Here is a 22,136-nt window from a genome sequence, read left to right as displayed (position 1 = left end):
CACTGCTTGGAGATTGAACGCTTTATTCTGTCTAAGCATGGTTTTTCTGAGTCGGTCATTGAGACCATGATTCAGGCTCTCAAGCCTGTTACTAGAAATATTTACCATAAGATATGGCGTAAATATCTTTTTTGGTGTGAATCCAAGGGCTACTCTTGGAGTAGAATTAGAATTCCTAGAATTTTATCTTTTCTTTGGGGAAAAAGAAAGGATTGTCAGTTAGTACCCTGAAGGGTCAGATTTCTGCTTTATCAGTTTTACTACATAAATATTTGGTGGATGTGCCAGACGTGCAATCTTTTTGTCAGGTCTTGGTCAAAATCAGGCCTGTCTTTAAGTCTGTTGCTCCTCCTTCGAGCCTTAACATTGTTTTTAACGTTTTACAGCTGGCTCCGTTTGAGCAACTGCATTCCATAGACATTAATTTGTTATCTTGGAAGGTTTTGTTTCTTGTTGCTATCTCTTCTGCTCAAAGAGTCTCTGAACTCTCAGCTCTGCAGTGTGATTCCCCTTATCTTATTTTTCATGCCGATAAGGCGGTTCTTCGTACTAAGTTAGGTTTCCTTCCTAAGGTTGTTTCTAATAGAAATATCAACCATGTTCACTCTCTGTGTCCTAATCCTTCTTCTTCCAAAGAATGTTTGTTACACAATTTGGATGTTGTACGTGCTCTTAAATGCTACTTACAAGTGACTAAGGATTTTCGCCAGTCCTCTGCCCTCTTTGTCTGTTTCTTTGGGAAACGTAAAGGTCAGAAAGCTACTGCTACTACTCTTTCTTTTTGGTTTTGAAGTATAATTTGTTTGGCTTATGAGACTGCTGGACAGCAGTCTCCTGAGAGAATTACGGCTCATTCCACAAGAGCTGTTTCCTCTTCTTGGGCTTTCAAAAATGAAGCTTCTGTGGAACAAATTTGCAAGGCTGCAACTTGGTCTTTTCTACATACTTTTTCAAAATTTTCCAAATTTGATACTTTTGCATCGGCTGAAGTTTCTTTTGGGAGAAAGGTTCTTCAAGCGGTGGTGCCTTCTGTTTAGGACTGCCTGTCTTGTCCCTCCCTATCTATCCGTGTCCTCTAACTTGGGTATTGGTTCCCAACAGTAATTACTCAAGCCGTGAACTCATATCTTAGGAAAGAAAAACAAAATGTATGCTTACCTGATAAATTTATTTATTTCTGGATATGGTGAGTCCACGGCCCCACCCTTTATTTTAAGACAGTTGTTCTTTTGACTATAACCTCAGGCACTTCTACAGCTTTTTGGTCAAATAACTGGGGGTTGTGGGTAAAGGAGTGATACTTAACAGTTTAACTGTGGTGCTCTTTGCCTCCTCCTGCTGGCTAGGAGTGATATTCCCAACAGTAATTACTTAAACCGTGGACTCACCATATCCGGAAAAAAAAGAAATTTTTTCAGGTAAGCATACATTTTGGGTTTTTTTTCTAAAACCTGAGACCTCATATCTTTGAGCCCTTATTACTTTTTTATGCAATTTATTTTTCCACTTTACTTTCAATATGTGCGTAATTTCTGTCATGTGCAAAGGATAGCACACCATTTGTAATCTAGCCCTTAGTAGGGGAATATTATTTTAGTGTGGGAATATTACATGCATTGGGAAAATTAGGCTTGGCATCTATCTTTGGTCCACCCTAGGGAGCCCTAAAATATATCTAGAATTAAAAGTGCAACTATCTACCCAGAAAGCTACAGTCGATTATAAACAAAATATCTATTTTATATTTTTGTATCTATTATTTGATTATCACACATTCTAAAACTGGCAGTTTGGAGAAAATTTTTAACCGCTATGTTACATCTTGATTTGTTCATCAAATTATTATTATGCCTTTAGAGAAAGCGGAGAACATCTCATCTACATTCCCTCTAGTTATCCTGTTAAAGGGAAATATGTTATTTTGTGATTCAGACAGAGCATACAATTTTAAAAAGGTTTCCAATTTATTTCTATTATCAAATTTGCTTGAATCCCTTTGTATTCTTTGTTGAAGAGATACCTAGGTAGGTGTCTGGAGCACTCTATGGCAGTAAATAGTGCTGCCATATAGTGCTCTTGCAAATGGATAACATTCTTGCAAAACTGCTCCCATATAGTGCTCCAGATACGTGCACGCTCCTGAACTTACGTCCCCGCTTTTCAACAAAAGATACCAAGAGAATGAAGAAAATGTGATAATAGAAGTAAATTAGAATGTTGTTTAAGATTCCATGCTCTATTTAAATCATGAAAGAAAAGTTTTGGGTTTCATCTGTTTTTAACTATGATGTTATCCGTTGACAGAAATTACCTGTATCTAAAATGGACTGCAGAGTCTCACCTTTATCAATTTTATCTTTAGTATAGACTGACCTCATTTTTCCTTGGAGTAACTAAAAAGAGCCTAAAAGTGTATTAGGAGACAACAATTACATATATTCTTGTTCTATATTTTAGATCACTGATACCATAATGTTCTTCCTTGATCTCTCACACCTTGTCATCTTTGTCTAAAGTCACCAATAGTCTCATATCTTGCTAGATGTCCCATTGCTTTCTGCAGAAGAAATAAAGTTTGCTCTCCCAAAAGCTTGTTTAAAATTAATTTAACTACAGATTTTCCATCACACCTCACCAGCTATGACTCACATAGCTATTAAACCTCAACCTATGAGTCATTGTTAAACTAATTTTATTTTCCACCAAAATAATTATTCTCGTGTTTATCATCAAATTGATTACTGCATCTTGTTCCTATTAAGCACCCCGTTATCCTCCCATAAATTCAAACAATTATACTTTGTATTAATGCATAGCCTTAACATATGAGTTACAGCAAAATTCAATATCATATACACAATTTAAGTAAAACATTGATTTTGGCCTTGGGGATAGGATATAGTAAGGGGTATTTAAATAAATAAATAAAAACAAAACAGCATTATCCTTGTTTTTAATTTAAAAGTAATTTATCTGTTCTTTACTTTAAGGTTTTTCATAATATTCTAAGCAAAAAATAATCTATATTGTTATTTTGTTGTGCAGGTTGCAAACCTTTCCAGCGTGATTTTCTTTGTCATCTCAGACCTAGCTTATATTGATTCCATGTATCAATACTCCTTGGTTTGGTTTATTAATCTGTATATTAATGCCATCAAGAAAAGTCAGTCATCCCCAAATCTCCAGGAAAGAATAACAAACCTTAATGATTATTTCACAAACAGGTATGACTAATTTTCTACTCTGCATCTGCTGACATAAACTGTTATTTGGGGTATTATAACAAAAACAGATGTATTATAAATAATGATTTCCTGTAAATACAAAAATAAAAGAAGTTTGAAGGCTCAGAGAAATAAATATTTTTTTCTTCCCAATAGCATCTTAGTTTTGCAATTTCATTCCTTTGTTATCTGTCATTTCCCAGGGTTGCATTCACTAGCATGAGAAATCTTCTGCCTGCTTTACGTTACTGGAAAGGTTGAACAAAATTTTCCTGTGTTTTCAGGCGTAAAAAAGTCTAATGAGAGAAACTGTTCCCATGGACACTGTCTGCTCTTTGGCAGATTTCCTGTATCTAAAGGGAAATACCTTTTTAGATAACGGGTATTGATTGCAATCATAGGTGCCCTATTCATCTTCACTAGCAAATAATTTGACTTTTAATATATATATATATATATATATATATATATGTATATATATATATATATATATGTATATATTATATATAAGCCAAAAATGTGCTATTGAGTATATAAAATGGTAAATATGTATTGTTACTTATATGACTGTAGTTTTAAGTTTACAAATTCAATATTTTAGTGAAAAGATTGTTTTTTTACTTGTTTGTATAAAGCTATTTATTTAGTAGATCTCACTTGCCATCTGTCGTGATTTTTTTCTGGACTGTCCCATTATTTGGACTATGTCCTATGGTAATACATTTTCAGCAGTCTCTTCCACAATGTTAAAATCCCCTCTGAGGTGTGTGCTTGGCATGGATGTCTGTAGTTTTGTAATCAGACATGATGGCGCCCATTTATGAATCTGCAGATGCTGCTGCTTGGGGCCTTAGTATTTAAGGCTCGCATAAGTAGGCCTGGAATACTGGTTAAGTTGCAGCGGTGTTAAGACTGCAGCTACTTAGCCTCTCCCGCACCTGAAGACTTTCTGCAATAAATCATCCTGATCCATCAAGCCCTGCTCTAGTGTAATTGGTTGCGCTTCAGAAGTGGGCAATTGCTTGTGCAATGCTAAATGAAGCAAGGCAGAAGAGGTTTGCGAAAGTGGACCTTATTCACCCGGCATGAGGGCTGTTGTCTTTTTTGGTCTTTTAGATCTAAAAATTATAGCCATCTTAAAAGCAATAGTGTTTCCTAATCTAAAAGAAATCTATTAGAATGCTTTATGACTGGAATACCAGTTATTCTATATGACTCTTAAAGCTAAATATATTTTTCTACCATTTAGAATCAAGTGTTTAATGTAATTTTTCCTCTATCTGTAATGCATTTTGTTATTTGGGTCTTAAGCATACAAAGCATCACTTCAAAACATATCTTTAGTTTATGATATTTGTTGTTGAATTTATCGTGCCAAGAATTTTTTTATTTATTTTTAAATATTGAGAAAATTATTCACAATATCCTTAAAATGTTTCTGTATTTTTAAAATAGTGTCATTTGTTATTTTCACATAAACAGTTTGACTATAACTTTGAAACCAACATGCAATATGCAATATTTTGTATGTTGTGTTATGGCATCTGATTGTATTTATTTTATTTCTTTGTAGCATTTATGAGAGAGTTTGTAGTTCTCTGTTTGAAAAGCACAAGTTGCTCTTTTCCTTCTTACTCTGTGTGGGTTTGCAGAAGAACCGGGGATTTATAAATAATGATGAGTGCCACTTTCTTCTCACTGGTGGAGTTGCACTGGAGATCCCACGGCCAAATCCTGATCCATTATGGCTCAAAGACAAATCTTGGGGTGAAATTCTACGCCTTTCTACCTTGCCCATCTTCAATGGATTGGATGATCACTTTTGTGCCTATGTATGTATATAGATTTATTTTTATATTTTATTAAAATACATTTGAGTTTAATTATTATTGTAAAAAAAAAAGTCTCTGTTAAATGGACAGTGAACACCTTGAGATTTCAATATACAAATATTTAGCTATGAATTGTAAAACAAAGTTGCAATGTGATTTAATTATGCATTTCCCCCTTATTTGTGTAATTGGGGCTTTCACTGAATCTGAAGGCTAACACTGCTACATGTCTTTCTCATATTTGCTTTACAAGATAGCAGATGCAAAACAATTCACTTTATACTAACAATATGACCATGGTTAGCCTTGTTGTCTGCAGATTTAAGCCCACATTGGTTCCCCAAATAAGGCAAATGGAATATTTTTTTAAAAAAAAATGTTTAGCTTTGGCTTAATATATAGCAAGACAACAAAAAAATCTTTTAATTACAAGATGTTTACGGACTATAGTATATTTAAGATCATGTTCAACATCACTCAAATATTATAAATAATAATGTAACATATAAATAATAATATAAATCTGCATTATTGGAAGTGTGTATTACATGGTGAAACAAATTTATGTTAATCTACATTATACACACTCATTAAATATAAACAAAAGTAGGGAAATTAATTTGCAAATTTTATGGAAATTAGAAACATCAACTGTAAACTCACCACCTAGGTACTGTACATGCAAGCACTACTGCAAAACAACTTAACTGTGTCCGCTTTTGTCAGTGATTTTCTAGTGATCACAATGCTAAAATGCTTTTGCTGAGAATTTTTACACCCCCTAAGAAAAACTGAAATAATTATCTGTGTCGTCAATGTCTTCGAATTTCAAAATCTAAAAACCAAATAAGCAAGGTTAACAACAAAGAAAATGCTGTTTTGTGGGTTTAATAATTACATCACAGGTTGAACTATCTATATGTTGATTAATCTCTTTGTGTATTGATGCAAATAGGTCGTATTTGTACTGTTACAAACCTGTTGTGCTCCAAAACCATAGAGATAAGTGTATATGTATTTTTAAGTGATTTGAACATGGGTATTATTGATAGGGTGGGGCTGATTTTTATTAGTGCAAAAGTTCTTATTTTTTTGAGCAGATAGTGTTTGTATTTGGTGACCTTGCTTCTTAATGTCATCCAGTATGCTACATTTGAAAAGTTTTAGAGGTACTTAGTAGTGGTGAAAAGTGTTGTCATTGGTTTTATGAAGTCCTTTAAACTAGAATTTGAGAAGCAATTAATGGCTTCATAAATGTGTCATTAAAGGGACATTAAACACTAAATAAATGCTAGATAGAATGATGCATTCAAAGAAAAGGTTAGTCTCTGAGAATAACGTAGATGTATTTTTTCATTAGTTGTTTAAATGTTGACAAAATAAGTGTAAAGTTTTAGGGCTCCATGTACTAAGCAGTCAGCGAGCTACCCGCAACAAATCTCGCGTCAAAACTCGCAAACTGATATGTACAAAGCCGTCAATTATGTTAAAACTTGCATCTTTAAAATTGCGAGCGTACTTATCCCCCAAACCTCGCTACCTCTCCATTTTTTACTGTAATTAGACACATTTGACCACCAACTCGCCAAAAATGAATGTACTAAAAAATCTATTTGTCCGCTCGCGTCAATCTCCGCCCCCACCTCGTTATTTTTGCCTCGCCACCTTTTAGGTGGCGGGCAAGGTACAAAACAATAGGAAAGTCACTCTAGACGCCAGTCTAGACATATATAAAAGGCAGTAATATCAGCATTGTACTTACATTGGCTTGTACAATCCCTTATACATATATGCGACATCAATGATTACAGTATTTGGGGCCTAAATGGCCTATATAGATTCAGATACTGAAGCGTAAGAAGTCAGATAATGTTATTTTAAAGAAATATATATTGGAGACAATGACCTATCATAATTTTAAAAAAAAAATTGTGTCAGTTATGTTGTACATTTACCTCTTAAATCACTGTCACACTCATCCGTTATGCCAGTGATGATCTCTGGTCCCAGACGCTGAACAAGCTTCTGCTCATAATCATTGAGGTCTGCCACATATGCTGGTCCACCTCCTGTAGCACGTGCCGAATTTCTTTCTCTGGCCAATTTTGCTTTGGCGAAACGTTTAATGTCATTGTAACGCTTCTTCAGCTGATCGACATCCTTTTTTCCTGGACCCTGGGCACTAACAGCATCGCTGATCCTTTGCCAGATCTGCTTCCTCCTAGAAATATTTGTCTGTTTGACACGACATCCAAACAAATAATCATAAGAGTCAATAATCATGTCAATCAAAACGACGTTTTGCTGATGAGAAAAGTGAGGATTCTTGGATTTTGAAGCGGTTTCAGATCCAGATGAAGCCATATCGAATTTGTAAATAAAGATCACAAAAAAGAGCGCTCTGCAATTACTCTCCAAAAATTTGGGAACAATAATAAAGTTGTTTAGAAAAGTTTTACATTTATAGGAGCAAAATTCTATTTCCGCGACTACTATGACGTTCATGACACCTTACATGTCACGTGTTAACAATTGGCCAGACAATTCAACTGAAAGTTAAGTACATCAGCTTAGTCGCGGCGAGCGAGGCGTCAAATTTATCAATATTCCGCCACTGCTCGCGGCGGGCTAGACATATCTATTTATTGTGGGATTATTAGTACATAACAACAGCGGACACCATTTCGCCCGCGGCGAGTAACGGCGAGTTTAGCCGCGTCTAAAATGACGGATGAATTGACGGCTTAGTACATGGAGTCCTTAGTGTCTATAAAGCAAGGGGTGATGAAATGTTGTAACATACCTTCTCTGCTGTGTCCAATTAGAGACAGTAATAATTAGGTCACTAGAGTATGCAGCCAATAGCTGTGTTCTGCACATCCATTTCTAACAGGAACTGAAAAACTCATGATTTTAGAATGGAATTACAGGAAAAGTGGACAAAATAATAATGAAAGTATATTGCAGAGGTTATATCCTATATTATAAAAGGCCAAGTGTTTGTCTTAAGCCGTCATGCGCAGTAGAGACAAACACTTGGCCTTGAGATAGGGAGCGCGAGGTACACAGCATACAAGCAGCTGTGAGATAGGGAGCGCGAGCTACTCAACAGCTGTGAGGTCTGCTGCGTGAGAAGCGGCAACGCGCTCCCCAGACCTCACAGCTGTTTGTGGCCGACGGGAGCATCGCGAGAGGCGTGGCCGGGCGTCGCGCGGGGCGTGACCGGGCGGGTATTGCCGCGATGGGGCGTGGCCGGGCGGGGTCCCACGAAGACAGAGCCAGAGAGGGAGAAGGGGGGGGCAGAGAGCCAAAGAGAAGGGGGGGGCAGAGAGCCAAAGAGAAGGGGGGGGGCAGAGAGCCAAAGAGAAGGGGGGGGCAGAGAGCCAAAGAGAAGGGGGGGGCAGAGAGCCAAAGAGAAGGGGGGGCAGAGAGCCAAAGAGAAGGGGGGGCAGAGAGCCAAAGAGAAGGGGGGGGCAGAGAGCCAAAGAGAAGGGGGGGACAGAGAGCCAAAGAGAAGGGGGGGGCAGAGAGCCAAAGAGAAGGGGGGGGGGGCAGAGAGCCAAAGAGAAGGGGGGGGCAGAGAGCCAAAGAGAAGGGGGGGGGCAGAGAGCCAAAGAGAAGGGGGGGGCAGAGAGCCAAAGAGAAGGGGGGGCAGAGAGCCAAAGAGAGGGGGGGGCAGAGAGCCAAAGAGAAGGGGGGGGCAGAGAGCCAAAGAGAAGGGGGGGGCAGAGAGCCAAAGAGAAGGGGGGGCAGAGAGCCAAAGAGAAGGGGAGGGGGCAGAGAGCCAAAGAGAAGGGGGGGGGGAGAGAGAGCCAAAGAGAAGGGGGGGAGAGAGAGCCAAAGAGAAGGGGGGCAGAGCCAAAGAGGGGGGGGAGAGCCAAAGAGGGGGGGAGAGAGCCAAAGAGGGGGGGGAGAGCGCCAAAGAGGGGGGGAGAGAACAAAAGAGGGGGGGGGGAGAGCCAAAGAGGGGAGGGGAGAGCAAAAGAGGGGGGGGGAGAGCCAAAGAGGGGGGAGCCAAAGGGGAGGGGAGAGCCAAAGAGGGGGGAGAGAGAGAGCCAAAGAGGAGAGAGCGCCAAAGAGGAGAGAGAGCCAAAGAGGAGAGAGAGCCAAAGAGGGGGGAGAGAGAGCCAAAGAGGGGGGAGAGAGAGCCAAAGGGGGGGAGAGAGAGCCAAAGGGGGGGAGCCAAAGAGGGGGGGAGAGAGAGAGCAAAAGAGGGGAGAGAGCCAAAGAGGGGGGGGAGCCAAAGAGGGGGGGGGAGAGCCAAAGAGGGGGGGGGAGAGCCAAAGAGGGGGGGGGAGCCAAAGAGGGGGGGGAGAGCCAAAGAGGGGGGAGGAGAGCCAAAGGGGGGGGAGGAGAGCCAAAGGGGGGGAGAGAACAAAAGAGGGGGGAGTGAGAGCAAAAGAAAGGATGGAGAGAGCCAAAGAGGGGAGAGAGAGAGCAAAAGAGGGGAGAGAGAGAACAAAGGAGAGGGTGGAGAGATAGCAAAAGAGAGGGGGGGAAAGAAAGCAAAAGAGAGGGGGGAAGAGAGAGCAAAAGAGAGGGGGGAGAGAGCAAGGGGTGGGACCGCTGTTATGAAAAAAATGGCCCGTGTACACGGGCTTTAGTACTAGTATATATATATATATATATGCCATATCATTTTATATTACCAGCTCAAAGTATTTATTGTCCCTTTAAGTATAGAAAATTTGAATTGTGATCAGCATAACAGGACTGACACATTTTAGTATAGAGCCATTTTTCTCTAAAACAATCATGAAAACAAGTTCTACCACTAACAAATGAAATGTTGAAAGCAGCTCCTCGGCAGAATTCTGAAAATTATCAAACAATAGATTGTAATCAACCACTAAATTTGCTATCTCAGATCAGTCAATCTTTCCAAATCAAATTTGCTACTTCAAATCACCTTTAAAAACTGCCAATAACCCATTGACTGGTGTTTAATTGCAAAAATAACTGTACATGAACAACCCATAACAATGTCAGCAAATATATGTAGAAATACTGTTATATTTTATTTTACTTTTGTTATTTACATTTTTTCAAAAGGTGCTTGAAGCTCTTTTTTTTTATTTTTTTAAATCAAATGGTTAAAGTCCATGAGACAACAAAGTGGAAATTTCACTACTGTTCACTCTGAGGAGGCAAAAACATCCCTACACACGGGGGCCTAAATCCCCCCCAATTACCCTGAACCCTTAGTCAAATGATTGCTTCCAAGAAGGAGTGAGGTGAATTTTGAAGTGCTGATCTACTCTTCATTGATATGGTTTTCTAAATAATCAGAGATTCATTTCCCACCAGAGTGCGAAGAACAGAGAGAATGATACAAGTTTTAACGAGGTAGTAATGTTTTTTCCCCAATGTGCAAATGTCACAGCCTTCCAGGTGAACATCCATGAGTCCCGCCCTTTTTTTTACCCAGTTTGCTGCAGTACTTGATTTGCACTTCATCCTCCCCATTTTGTCTTTTTCTCTTTCCTGCGTTTCTGTTTCCTCGATCTACTGGGCCATATGTAGGATTGAGTATTAAGGGAGGGATTTAAGCTCTGGCATGTAGGGTTGTTTTTGCCTTCTCCTATTGGACTGGATGGTAATTCACACATGTGAGCTTCTTAATGACCCTCACCATCATTAATATAAATACATTTATCAAGTAAGCATAAACTCTTTATCAAATTTATAAAGGAACGGTTCAGCCATTTGATAAGTCATTTTATCTGGTCTTTGACAATTGTGTTAACATTTACATATAAATGGGAAAGTGCTTCTGTACATTCAAGCAAAATTGTACTTTTTCTACATCCAATGTAATATCCAATTATTTGAATATATTAGCATAGAAATGTTGATTCTCATAGAGTTTTATATGAATCTTAAGAGTATCAGCATTTAAAATTAATAGTTTAATATTACATGTTTTTCAAATGTTACATCATTTTGACGCATTTAAAGGGAAAATTTAAAATTCACATATATCTATATTTACATTGTTTACATTGTTCACGCATGGAAAAATATCACTAAAGTTTACTAGTAAGTGATAACAAATGACTTGCCCAAACAATGGTAAACAAAGGAAAAAGTATATGTTACTTGTCCACTGAGATTTATATTTATATATACTGTATATTAGAAGTGTGCATTCATAGGATTCAATACCTCCAAATGCGGAAGAAGGCGGCCCTTTGTGCTGGTCGGCTATTTTTGGAGCCTAATTTATACTGTACAAATCCAGATTTTCGTGTTTTTCTGTTTCACAAGTATAAATGTGGCTTCGAAAATAGCCAACCGGCACAAAGGGCCGCCTTCTTCCATATTCTGAGGTATCCAAAACCTCCAAATGCACACTTTACTGCATGTATATATATATATATTATTTTTTTGCTGTGTATATATAGATAGTTATAGACATATAAACTGTACATATATATATTATTTATTAATTCCAAATTTTAAAATTAAGCACCCCACGTGGAGTGGGAGCAATTAATTTTGGAATTTCCAGACTTTTTAAATTTTTAAAAATGTTAGCAGTTAAAGTGACATGAAACACATTTTTTTTCTTCCATATGTTAGATAAAGCATGCAATTTTAAACAACTTTCCAGTTGAATTATTTTTTTATTGAAGGCACACAAATGCGCTACTGGGAACTAGCTAAGCCTCACTGGGGGAGCCAATGACAAGCGGCTTATATGTGTAACCACCAATCACCCGAAAGCTCACAGTATTGCACTGCTGCTCCTGGGATTAGCTAAGTATCCTTTTCGACAATGGAGAACAAAGCAAATTACTTAATAGAAGCAAATTGGAAAGTTGTTTAAAATTGCATCATCTATCTGAAATATGAAAAAATATTTTTGCCTTTACTGTCCCTATAAGTTTCAAAATAAGACAACTTGAAAGCTTTATATGTCAGAAAACACTGCTTTTTTATAAATAAATAAAACTAAAAAAAAACTTATGCTTACCTGATAAATTAATTTCTTTCATGGTGGTGAAAGTCCATGAGCCATTACTAAAAGCACCTGCTAGACAATAAATGATGTGCATAGAAAACTTTATAAACATTGTTTAATCTGTTTTGGTGTAGGTTAGGTCAATAATTTCTTGATCTCTTTACATTGAAAAGTATCCTTTTCCAACCATTAATAACACCCAATGTTAATTGACGTACAATTTTCATAATTTCCCGTCACAGAGAGTGCCCACAACGCTGTAAGCATAATTTACTCATTAAATCCAAAGTTACAACACCTGAAATAACAGCATTTAACATTGAACTGTTTGATGAACTTTATCTAATATAAGTGTCAGTGTAAGGCCGCCTAGGCAAGAAGAAGCTTAAGGGTTAAGGACTTATGAGAGTGGGAAGAGTAGGCGGAATCAATGGTTTGCAGTCAGCACCAATGGGGCAGTCTGGTGGGTGTAGCCTAACCTACCTGTTAAAAGGTCCCAGCAGCAGTTCCTAGGCCTATTTTTCTGCTAATCTTCAGCAAGATGGGTTGTTCTAGACGATCAATTAACAATTAACCCTCAAAAATGCTTATATAAACTTACAATAAAGCTAATGAAGGGTGTTGATTACTCAAATAAATGTTTAACTTTTTTATGGCTCTGAATTTTGTTTTTTTTTATTAGTAAACATTTCCTCATTGTTTCATAGCTTTGAATCTTTCAATTCTGTTCTTTCTCTTTAAATGCAACTTGATTTTCGTCTATTTTGTATTTTTCTGTAAGCAGTCAAATAAAATCACCTTTTCATGCAGAGATACTGATAACAAAACGCTGGCTAGCAGAGAAATGCGCTGCTGGATTCACAGTTGGGCTTGTAGAATTGAATAGTTTAGAAATAAATGGCAATTACTTAATGTTTCAGTGAATTATAGATTTTAGGTGACTGTTTAATAGGGGTGGAAACACTTAACACAGTTTCTATTGAATTTTTTCAATCAAAAAGCAAAAATTCAAAGTTGGTTAATCCGTAACAGGACAGAGTTTCTTCGTGCTTATATGAAGCCTTTTCATGTATGTCTAGACTGTAATTTTCCAAGAGCTCCTGTTGCTGTGTTTTAATACAAACTGATATTATTATAACTTTTATCACAAAATGTATTTTTTATTTGACAAGTAATAGGGTTTCATTGACTGTGACCTTTTCTGCATCTATAGCTTATATTTTTTAAATATTTAATACTACTTTCTCCAAGCACAAGAGGTAATTTACAATGTTCTGTAATTGTGCACTCAATATAATCGTAAAATTGAAGGCTATGGTGTATGTAATGAGGAAATTAAGTAGGAAGCTCTTATGTTACCTATACAGCAGTTAGGAAATAGTGGCTTGAAGACAAGAAAAAATTCAGACATCTTTAAGGTTCTTGATTTCATTTTAAAATATTTTGAAATATCCCTGTTTTGAGTAATAGCATTGTAACCAGTTTATAAAGAGACATAATGCTTCACACTGCAGTATAGTGTGAGCCCTAACAAGTGTGAATAATATACATATATGAACAAAGAATTTAACAAATTGTGTGGTTACATCTTGCTTGTGATAATGTGAGGTGCATAATGATGTATATGGTAAGGTACCCTTGAAATGCCACTTTTAGTGATAGAGCTGTATTTGGTTTAGTGAAAGCAGAAGAATGGTCTGAGGTACAATTTATTTTAGAGCAATATTGCTAGTTGGTAAAGATGATAATGGAAATTATTATATAAATAGCAGATGGCGCAAATGATGTTTAATAGGCCAACTTTTAAATCTGGGAACCCAGTCAAGCAATTTAAATAAGTATCTGGAAGATAACTGAGTCAGTCAACACAATGGAGAGAATACATTAGTACTGCAGAAAAGAGATACACACTGAATGAACTAAAACAGTGTTTCCCAACAGTAAGTATTAAGACCTGTTCCTGACTGTGGGACCTTATCTAGTTCTCTCTAATATGGCACAAGAATAAGGGTAAGTGGGTACAGTCAGGAGGAACTGATGGAATTACAAGAGTATAGAGGGATTAGAATGAGAGAGTAATACAATAAATACTCAGGGTACTAATAAAAAAAAAATGTTCAGAATGGAGAGTCAGTCTCTAGACAAATAGCGTCTCTGTCAAAACTTGGAATAGGTGGAATAGTCCAAAGTGTCCCCCGGCATATATATATATATATATATATATATATATATACTCCTTCCCATACATGTACAAATTGGTACCTGGCTTCCTGATGCCACAATCCAGCCGTCTGTACTCCAGGCATGACCGCTATGGTGCAAGGGGGCTCCGTTATCCATACGGTGCATATTGCTTGGCCCCTCTCACCTTCTTAGCGGACAGCTGTCCCAACAGGCTAACGGGCGCTTAGTGTGACCTCATCACACTGGGAGGAGTCTAGTGCGGGGTCCCCTGTATAGAGGAGGAGGATCAACTGGGTAAAGGTAAATATGAAGAAAAGAACGATCCACACCTTTCATGTTCTTAAAAGATGATCCTTATTTGCACAAATTAAAACAACATCTGGGAAACTTCCAAGTAGAAATACAAAGTGGTTGCAGCACTTAGGCTTACGTGTTTCGGCTGATAGCTGTAATCATAGCCTTTAGTGCTGTGCCTGAAGGAAGAAAAATTAACCTATTGGCTCTAATTAAAATGTTAATTAAATCAATATACGCCCACTTTGTGTGCCATAGAGAAAGTAGTGTTACCCAAGAGGGGAGGAAATTAGGATCAGCTTCTAGCAAAGCGTGAAATGTTTTGGATTTTTAAGCTGGACACCAGGGTACCATGGGCCTAAATTCAAGATACGATATGATAAATTACTGGGAGTAATCTCTCCTGGTACTCCTGGTCTCTTGGCTTAAACTTTAAACCTCAATAGGGCAAAAATATCAGATAGACAAATTAGTGTATACTGGTCTGTTAACTAATGTAAACGATTGCTAATGGGGATTTACATACAGATGCCCATGTGTAATTTTGGCGACACAAAATACAATGATAACAATGCATAGGCAATCTATCGATATGTCTGCGTGTGGATACATATATATATATATATATATATATATATATATATATATATAGATAGATATATATATATATTATATATATATATATATATATATATATAAAAACACATAGGTGTAAGGTTGGTACACATGTAAAGTTGGCAACAATGCATTTGATAATTCACCTATATGTGTATGTATGTGTTTACACACCTTGTCCAAGTACAATCTCTGTATGAGTTTTATCTGTGGCAGTATTGCTTTACTTTGGCCTTATTATTCTTTAATTTCTTTAATTCATTGTAATTTCATTTTCATTTTTTTATTTCAGCATATTCGATATCTTCTGCTATTTAAGTAGTTCATCACTAAGGATGTATTTCTATTATATTCACCCCACTAAAGACACAAGAATCTGAATGTGATGCAGGGCATGTTGCGTAAATATGTAGGTTACAATATGCCATTGGGTATTTACACTCTGAACTTGCTTAGGCCAGGCATTTGAATAGTTAACTCAAAGTAGGCGTATATTGGTTTATTTAACATTTTAATGATAGCCAATAGGTTAATTTTTCTTGCTTCACAATAGAGCTTCAGCCACAGCACTATAGGCTATGATGACGGCTATCAGCCGAAACACGTAAGCCCAAGTGTTGTGCCCACTTTGTATTTCTACTTGGAAGCTTTCCAGACATTGTTTTAATTTGTGCAAATAAAGATCATCTTTTAAGGACATCAAAGAAGGGGATCATTCTTTTCTTCATATTTACTAATAAAAAAAAAACATACCCCGTAAAAACTGTCTGGAAATTAAAAACATTAAAAAATCATTTTATGTAGGTAGCTATTAAAATATTGTTAATCACTGAATAAGAATATATTTTAATTTTTTTCTATTGAATAGAAAGAGTGCTAATGAAGGGTATTTTAGTCATTGTTTAGTTACCTTTTAAATAGGGATGACAATCTATTATTGCATTCAGGTGCGGACTGCACATAGGGCATACAGGGCATTTGCCAGTTGAGAGCTGGGGCCTGTTGCTTTAGCCACATCAAGTCACCAGCATTATTATTTGTGCATAATGCAGGGCCAGCCCTGCCTCTTATGCCTTGTTGTGTTTGAGACCCAGGTCAGGGATTAGGTGACTGTTATTTTGAGTAACTTTGACTACACAGGCTGATGAAGTTAGTTAAATATGTGGTTTAATAGCTTCTATTTTTCATTACATTATATTTGTCAATTTTGGTGTACGGTCAAATAACAAAGGGGGGCAGAGGAGTGGGATGCTCCATCTTAAAATGCCTGGGCCTATTTTTGGTCCCAGTCCGGCCCTGATTACATTGTATTATATACTTTACATATATAAAGGTTCAGTTTTTCATGCTATCAAATATTTTCCAATTATCTACATGAAAATAAAAGTAACAAATTGTTATTATGAAATTATATTGTTGTTTTTTTAAATAATCTTAAATGTTTTATAAACGTTAAAATGAATAAAATACTTCAATGTCTTGGCATCAATAATTGTGTTAGACATTTAGTGCTAGATTGCGAGTGGAGAGCTATCATTTGTGCCCAAGCCATATCTGGTTCTCGTGCCGTTGCAAACAAATTTAATTATGTTCATATTACAAGTTGAAAGTAAATGCGAACACATGAGCGCAATCAAGATTTACACTTGAATGATTATCACAACTTCAGAACTCTGGTTAACTGTTACTCTTGAATAAAAACTGTCACAAACCAAATAAAAAATGCATTAAAAAATACAGGGTTTTTTTTAAATAAAATTGCAATAAAAAATTATAAGGGCTCAAAGATATGAGGTATTAAAAAAACTGTAAAGGGCATTAACATAGAGATATATACATATACATGTCTAAATATATGTGTGTGTGCGTAAAGATGTGTTTGTGTATTTATATGTGTATATATGTATTTACACATAAATATATATATATATATATATATATATATATATATATATATATATATATATATATGTGTATGTACATTGGAAACCTTTGCAGTCAAGTAGATGAAAACATGAAAAATCATTTATACAATATTCTGCCTTATATTTACTGTAAATATTTTACATTACACAATGCAGAATATGTTATATGTATTTTAAGATAGATATTCCTATACAGTACTTCTCAAAGTCTATTTGTTACGTGACATTGAGAACGCGAGAATGCAAACTTTTTACTTTTTACACATAATATGAGCGCAAACTACTGCTCCACTCATAATCTAATCCTTAGTACATATTTGATTGGTGCACATGCTAATGGGCAGACGGTATTTCAGCTGTAAAGTCCATTTCATAAGCAAATTCTCAGGAATCGTGCTATATTATGCACTAGCCATTACTAGACATAGTTCAGTTTCATAGCACAATCTGATGCTTAAAGATGATACATCTCTTCAAATGTAATTGATATGTATCTGTCTTTTTCAGTAAGAACTGTGTTAATTTTTGCTTGACACTTGAAGGAACAAATGCAAGTTAGAAATGCATTACAACAGCTATAAAACCTTTTCAACTATTTGCTACAAACGTGAACTGTTGATAACCTCTTAAATAGTGGAAGCGACAGCACTACTAATTATATCTAATATCTATATATGTAAATATAGGTGCACAAGAGGTATTGCCAGACTACTACAATAAAAAAAATCAATTCTCAGCACTCTAATGAAATAATTTGTATTTGTTTATCCTATTATTCAAGAATGAAATGATAAAATGATATTTGCCCAGCATACATTTCATTCACACAGACCATGCTCACCAGAAAAAAAAAGAAAAAAGAAATTATAGCATAGAACCCTAGGCATCCCTAGGAAAAAAATGATGCTGTCAGTGTCACAAAAAGAAATGGAAAATTATATTCCACAAATATAGAGGAATAAAGTAACATCCATTATAGTAACATAGGAATGTCCCAAAAAGTAATATACAATTTAAATTTGTCTTGGTCCCATGTATTGAATGTCCATTATCCTCAGGTATATATCCATTTAAGAGTATATGTGTAACTAATAGAAAGGTCTGTATCGCCCTTTATGTATTCATCTGTATCACTATTAGCGTTTTCATCTGTGTACGTCTCTTCAAGAATTTACTGTGTTAAAGGGACACTCAAGTCAAAATTAACTTTCATTAATCAGATAGAGCATGCAATTTTAAACAACTTTCCAATTTACTTCCATTAACAAAATGTGCACACAGTCTTTTTATATTTAGGGGTCAATTTATTAAAGTGCGAGCGGACATGATACGATGTAGCGTATCATGTCTGCTGCACATCGATAAATGCAGATAGCATACGCTGTCAGCATTTTTCATTGCACTGGCAGTTCTTATGAACTGTTGGTGCAATACTGCCCCCTACAGATTTGCAGCCGCTAGCAGGGGGTGTCAATCAACCCAATCATATTCGATCGGCTTGATTTCTGTCCACCACCTCAAAGCAGGCGGACAGGTAATGGAGCAGCGGTCTTTAGACCACTGCTTCATAACTTCTGTTTCCTTCGAGTCTGAAGCTTCGTACGGAGCTTGATAATTATGCCCCTTAAACGTTTTGAGTCACCAGCTCCTACTGAGTATGTGCAAGAATTCACAGAATAAGCGTGTATGTATTTGTGATTGATTGATGGCTGTCACATGGTATGTGTATGCATTTGTGATTGATTGATGGCTGTCACATGGTACAGGGGGAGTGGAATTTAGATATCACTTTTAAAATTGTCAGAAAAAAATCTACTACTGATTTGAAGTTCAGACTAAGTGCTATTGCATTGTCTTGTTATCTTGCATTTGTTGATTATGCAAATCTACTGTGTTAACTGGTCCTTTAAGACACTGTTAGACTCACATGTAGGCATAAACGTATTGCTTAGATAAATTGCCATTATATATACATTTCTATGTAGAGGGTCGAAATCAACAGGTGCAGTGAGACTTTTTAACAACCATCAGGAATGTTTTACTCACAATCACTTTGATACCTCTTTCGTCAGAATACCTCGACCAGCAGTATCACAGGCAAGTATCGGTATGACTTTCAGCGCTTACAGACCCTATAGGGGGATGGTGACGGTATCGTACAGCAAACAATCCAGTAATGGAACTCCCTGATCTCTGGACCTTGTGACTACATGACTCATCAATAACACACTCCGACGCCCGTTTCGGGACTCTGCCCTTTGTCAAGGAGTACATAGAACTATGGGGATAGCCCTCTATAAGTAGTATAATTAAATGCCCTAATTGGACCAATCATACATCCGTCACTCAACATACCAACGAATCATATTACTACATGTTTTCAAAACGGAATGCCGATATTAACTATACTGACTCAATCACTACTTATAAAAAAAAATTGTATATATTTACAAAAGATAATTTGTGTACAGGAGATGGAGGAACACATATCTAATGCTGATTAACAAAGATTTAAAGAATACTTAAAAAGTATTGTATTACTTTGGAACTGCTCTGCATCATATAACTAATATTTATTGATTTTTAAATTGATTTTTTCAGATCATATGTATATTAGACACTCAAATAGATTAGAAAGTACCAATCATACAGAATATCGGATAAATTATGTTTCAAACAAAGTGTCCCCAAGGTTTGTCAGGGTTTAAGCCCATTGGGGACATAGTGTTCAACATCCTAATCCACTTTGCTTCCTTTTTGAATAACAACTTGAAATCTTAATTGGCGTTTATTATGTGATGCTAAAGTAAAATGATGTGTGACAGCTTCATCTAATTAAATATGGCTGATTTATGTTGTCGTATTCTGTCCCTCACAGACTGTGTGGTCTCACCTACATATGCCCACCCAAATGTGCATTTGATCACATATATCACATAACTAGAGTTGCATGATTATGTGCCCCTATTGTTAATTTTCCGTCCTGTATGGCGATGGGTAACATATTCTCCTTGTATGAGGGAATTGCATTGGGCACAATTGTAACACCAGAATTAACCTTTTTTTCTGTAGGGGGTTGGACAGATATGCAGAATCTATATCCACGCTCATTAATCCATCCGTAAGGTTCTGATTCTTTTTGTAAGAAACAAGAGGGAGGTCCTTAAAACTATTTGAAAATTGCAGGTCTCTTTAAGTAAATGCCAATATTTAGAGATTAGCGCCTGGATTACGAGTCTTGTGCTAGCCTTAAAAAGCAGCGTTGAGAGGTCCCAACGCTGCTTTTTAACGCCCGCTGGTATTACGAGTCTTGCAGGTACAAGTGTACTACTCACTTTTTTTCCGCGACTCGAGCATACCGCAAATCCCCTTACGTCAATTGCGTATCCTATCTTTTTAATGGGATTTTCCTAACGCCGGTATTATGAGTCTTGGAGAAAGTGAGCGGTAGACCCTCTCCTGTCAAGACTCCTACCGCATTTAAAAGTCAGTAGTTAAGAGTTTTATGGGCTAACGCCATAACATAAAACTCTTAACTAAAGTGCTAAAAAGTACACTAACACCCATAAACTACCTATTAACCCCTAAACCGAGGGCCCCCCTACATCGCAAACATTTAACTAAAGTTTTTAACCCCTAATCTGCCGACCGGACATCGCCGCCACTTCAAAAAATATATTAACCCCTAAACCGCCGCACTCCTGCCTCGCAAACACTAGTTTAATTTTATTAACCTCTAATCTGCCATCCCTAACATCGACGACACCTACCTACATTTATTAACCCCTAATCTGCCACCCACAACGTCGCCGCCACTATATTAAATGTATTAACCCCTAAACCTAAGTCTAACCCTAACCCAAACACCCCCCTAACTTAAATATAATTTAAATAAAACAAAATAAAATTACTACAATTAACTAAATTATTCCTATTTAAAACTAAATACTTACCTATAAAATAAATCCTAAGCTATCTACAATATAACTACACCCTGTTCCAAATTATTATGCAAATTCTATTTCAGTGTCACAAAGATTAAATATTTTTTATTTCAGTTTAACTCATGGATGGCATTGTGTCTCAGGGCTCTTTTGATCACTGAAAACAATCTCGGACACCTGTGATAATTAGATTGCCAGTTAAACCCAATTAAAGGAAAAACTACTAAAGGAGGGTGTTCCACATTATTAAGCAGAGCACCATTTTCTGTGCATAAACCTTCCATTCGGCCACCACTAACCAATGCTCACAAGCAGAAATGGCTGCATTGGGCAGAAAAATACATGAAGACTAATTTTCAAACAGTCCCTTTCACTGATGAGTGTCGTGCAACCCTGGATGGTCCAGATGGATGGAGTAGTGCATGGTTGGTGGACGGCCACCCTGTTCCAACAAGGCTTTCCGGAATCATGGGAAAAGAGCTGGTCAGCCCCTTTAGGGTCCCCAAATGTGTAAAGATGACCTCTACAAAGTATGTGGAGTTCCTGACTGACCACTTCCTTCCCTGGTACAGAAGGAAGAACTATCCTTTCCGTAATAAAATCATCTTCATGCATGACAATGCACCATCTCATGCTGCAAAGAATACCTCTGCATCAATGGCTGCTATGGGGATCAAAGGAGAGAAAGTCATGGTGTGGCCTCCATCCTCCCCTGACCTCAATCCTATTAAAAACCTTTGGAGCATCCTCAAGCAAAATATATATGAGGGTGGGAGGCAGTTTAAATCCAAACAGCAGCTCTGGGAGGCTATTCTGACAACTTGCAAACAAATTCAAGCAGAAACTGTCCAAAAACTCACAAGTTAAATGGATGCAAGACTTGTGAAGCTCCTATCAAATAAGGGGTCCTATGTTAAAATGTAACGTGACCTGTTAAAATGTTTAAAAAGTTAAAATGTTCAAAGTTTGATTGAAATAGCTTTTGATTTCAGTAAATATGCTGCAAACACAACAAATTACAATTTTTTTTACAGTTCTTTACAACCTATAAAGTGTTTTGAAACTTATTGTGCGTAATAATTTGGAACAGTGCATTGTAAGTTTTTTATTTTGAAAAAAAAAATACTGTTATCAATAGGAGGTTTGGTCAATAA

The 22,136-nt window shown here is 36.8% G+C and overlaps 1 protein-coding gene across 1 annotated transcript in view; it reads left to right on the top strand.

Moving 5' to 3' along the window:
* LOC128664413 (dynein axonemal heavy chain 3-like) overlaps positions 1–22,136 on the top strand; it is a 2,586,207-nt gene that overhangs the window by 2,231,615 nt on the left and 332,456 nt on the right. The window contains exons 67-68 of the mRNA XM_053719244.1: positions 3,046–3,224; positions 4,798–5,056. Of these exons, the coding sequence (XP_053575219.1) occupies positions 3,046–3,224; positions 4,798–5,056 (438 nt within the window). The remainder of the gene's footprint in view (positions 1–3,045; positions 3,225–4,797; positions 5,057–22,136) is intronic.

This window comes from Bombina bombina, chromosome 6, assembly GCF_027579735.1.
Source record: "Bombina bombina isolate aBomBom1 chromosome 6, aBomBom1.pri, whole genome shotgun sequence".
Classification (NCBI taxonomy): Eukaryota; Metazoa; Chordata; class Amphibia; order Anura; family Bombinatoridae; genus Bombina; species Bombina bombina.
Note: the sequence above shows the minus strand (reverse complement) of the source record. Positions and strands in the feature narration are given on the sequence as shown.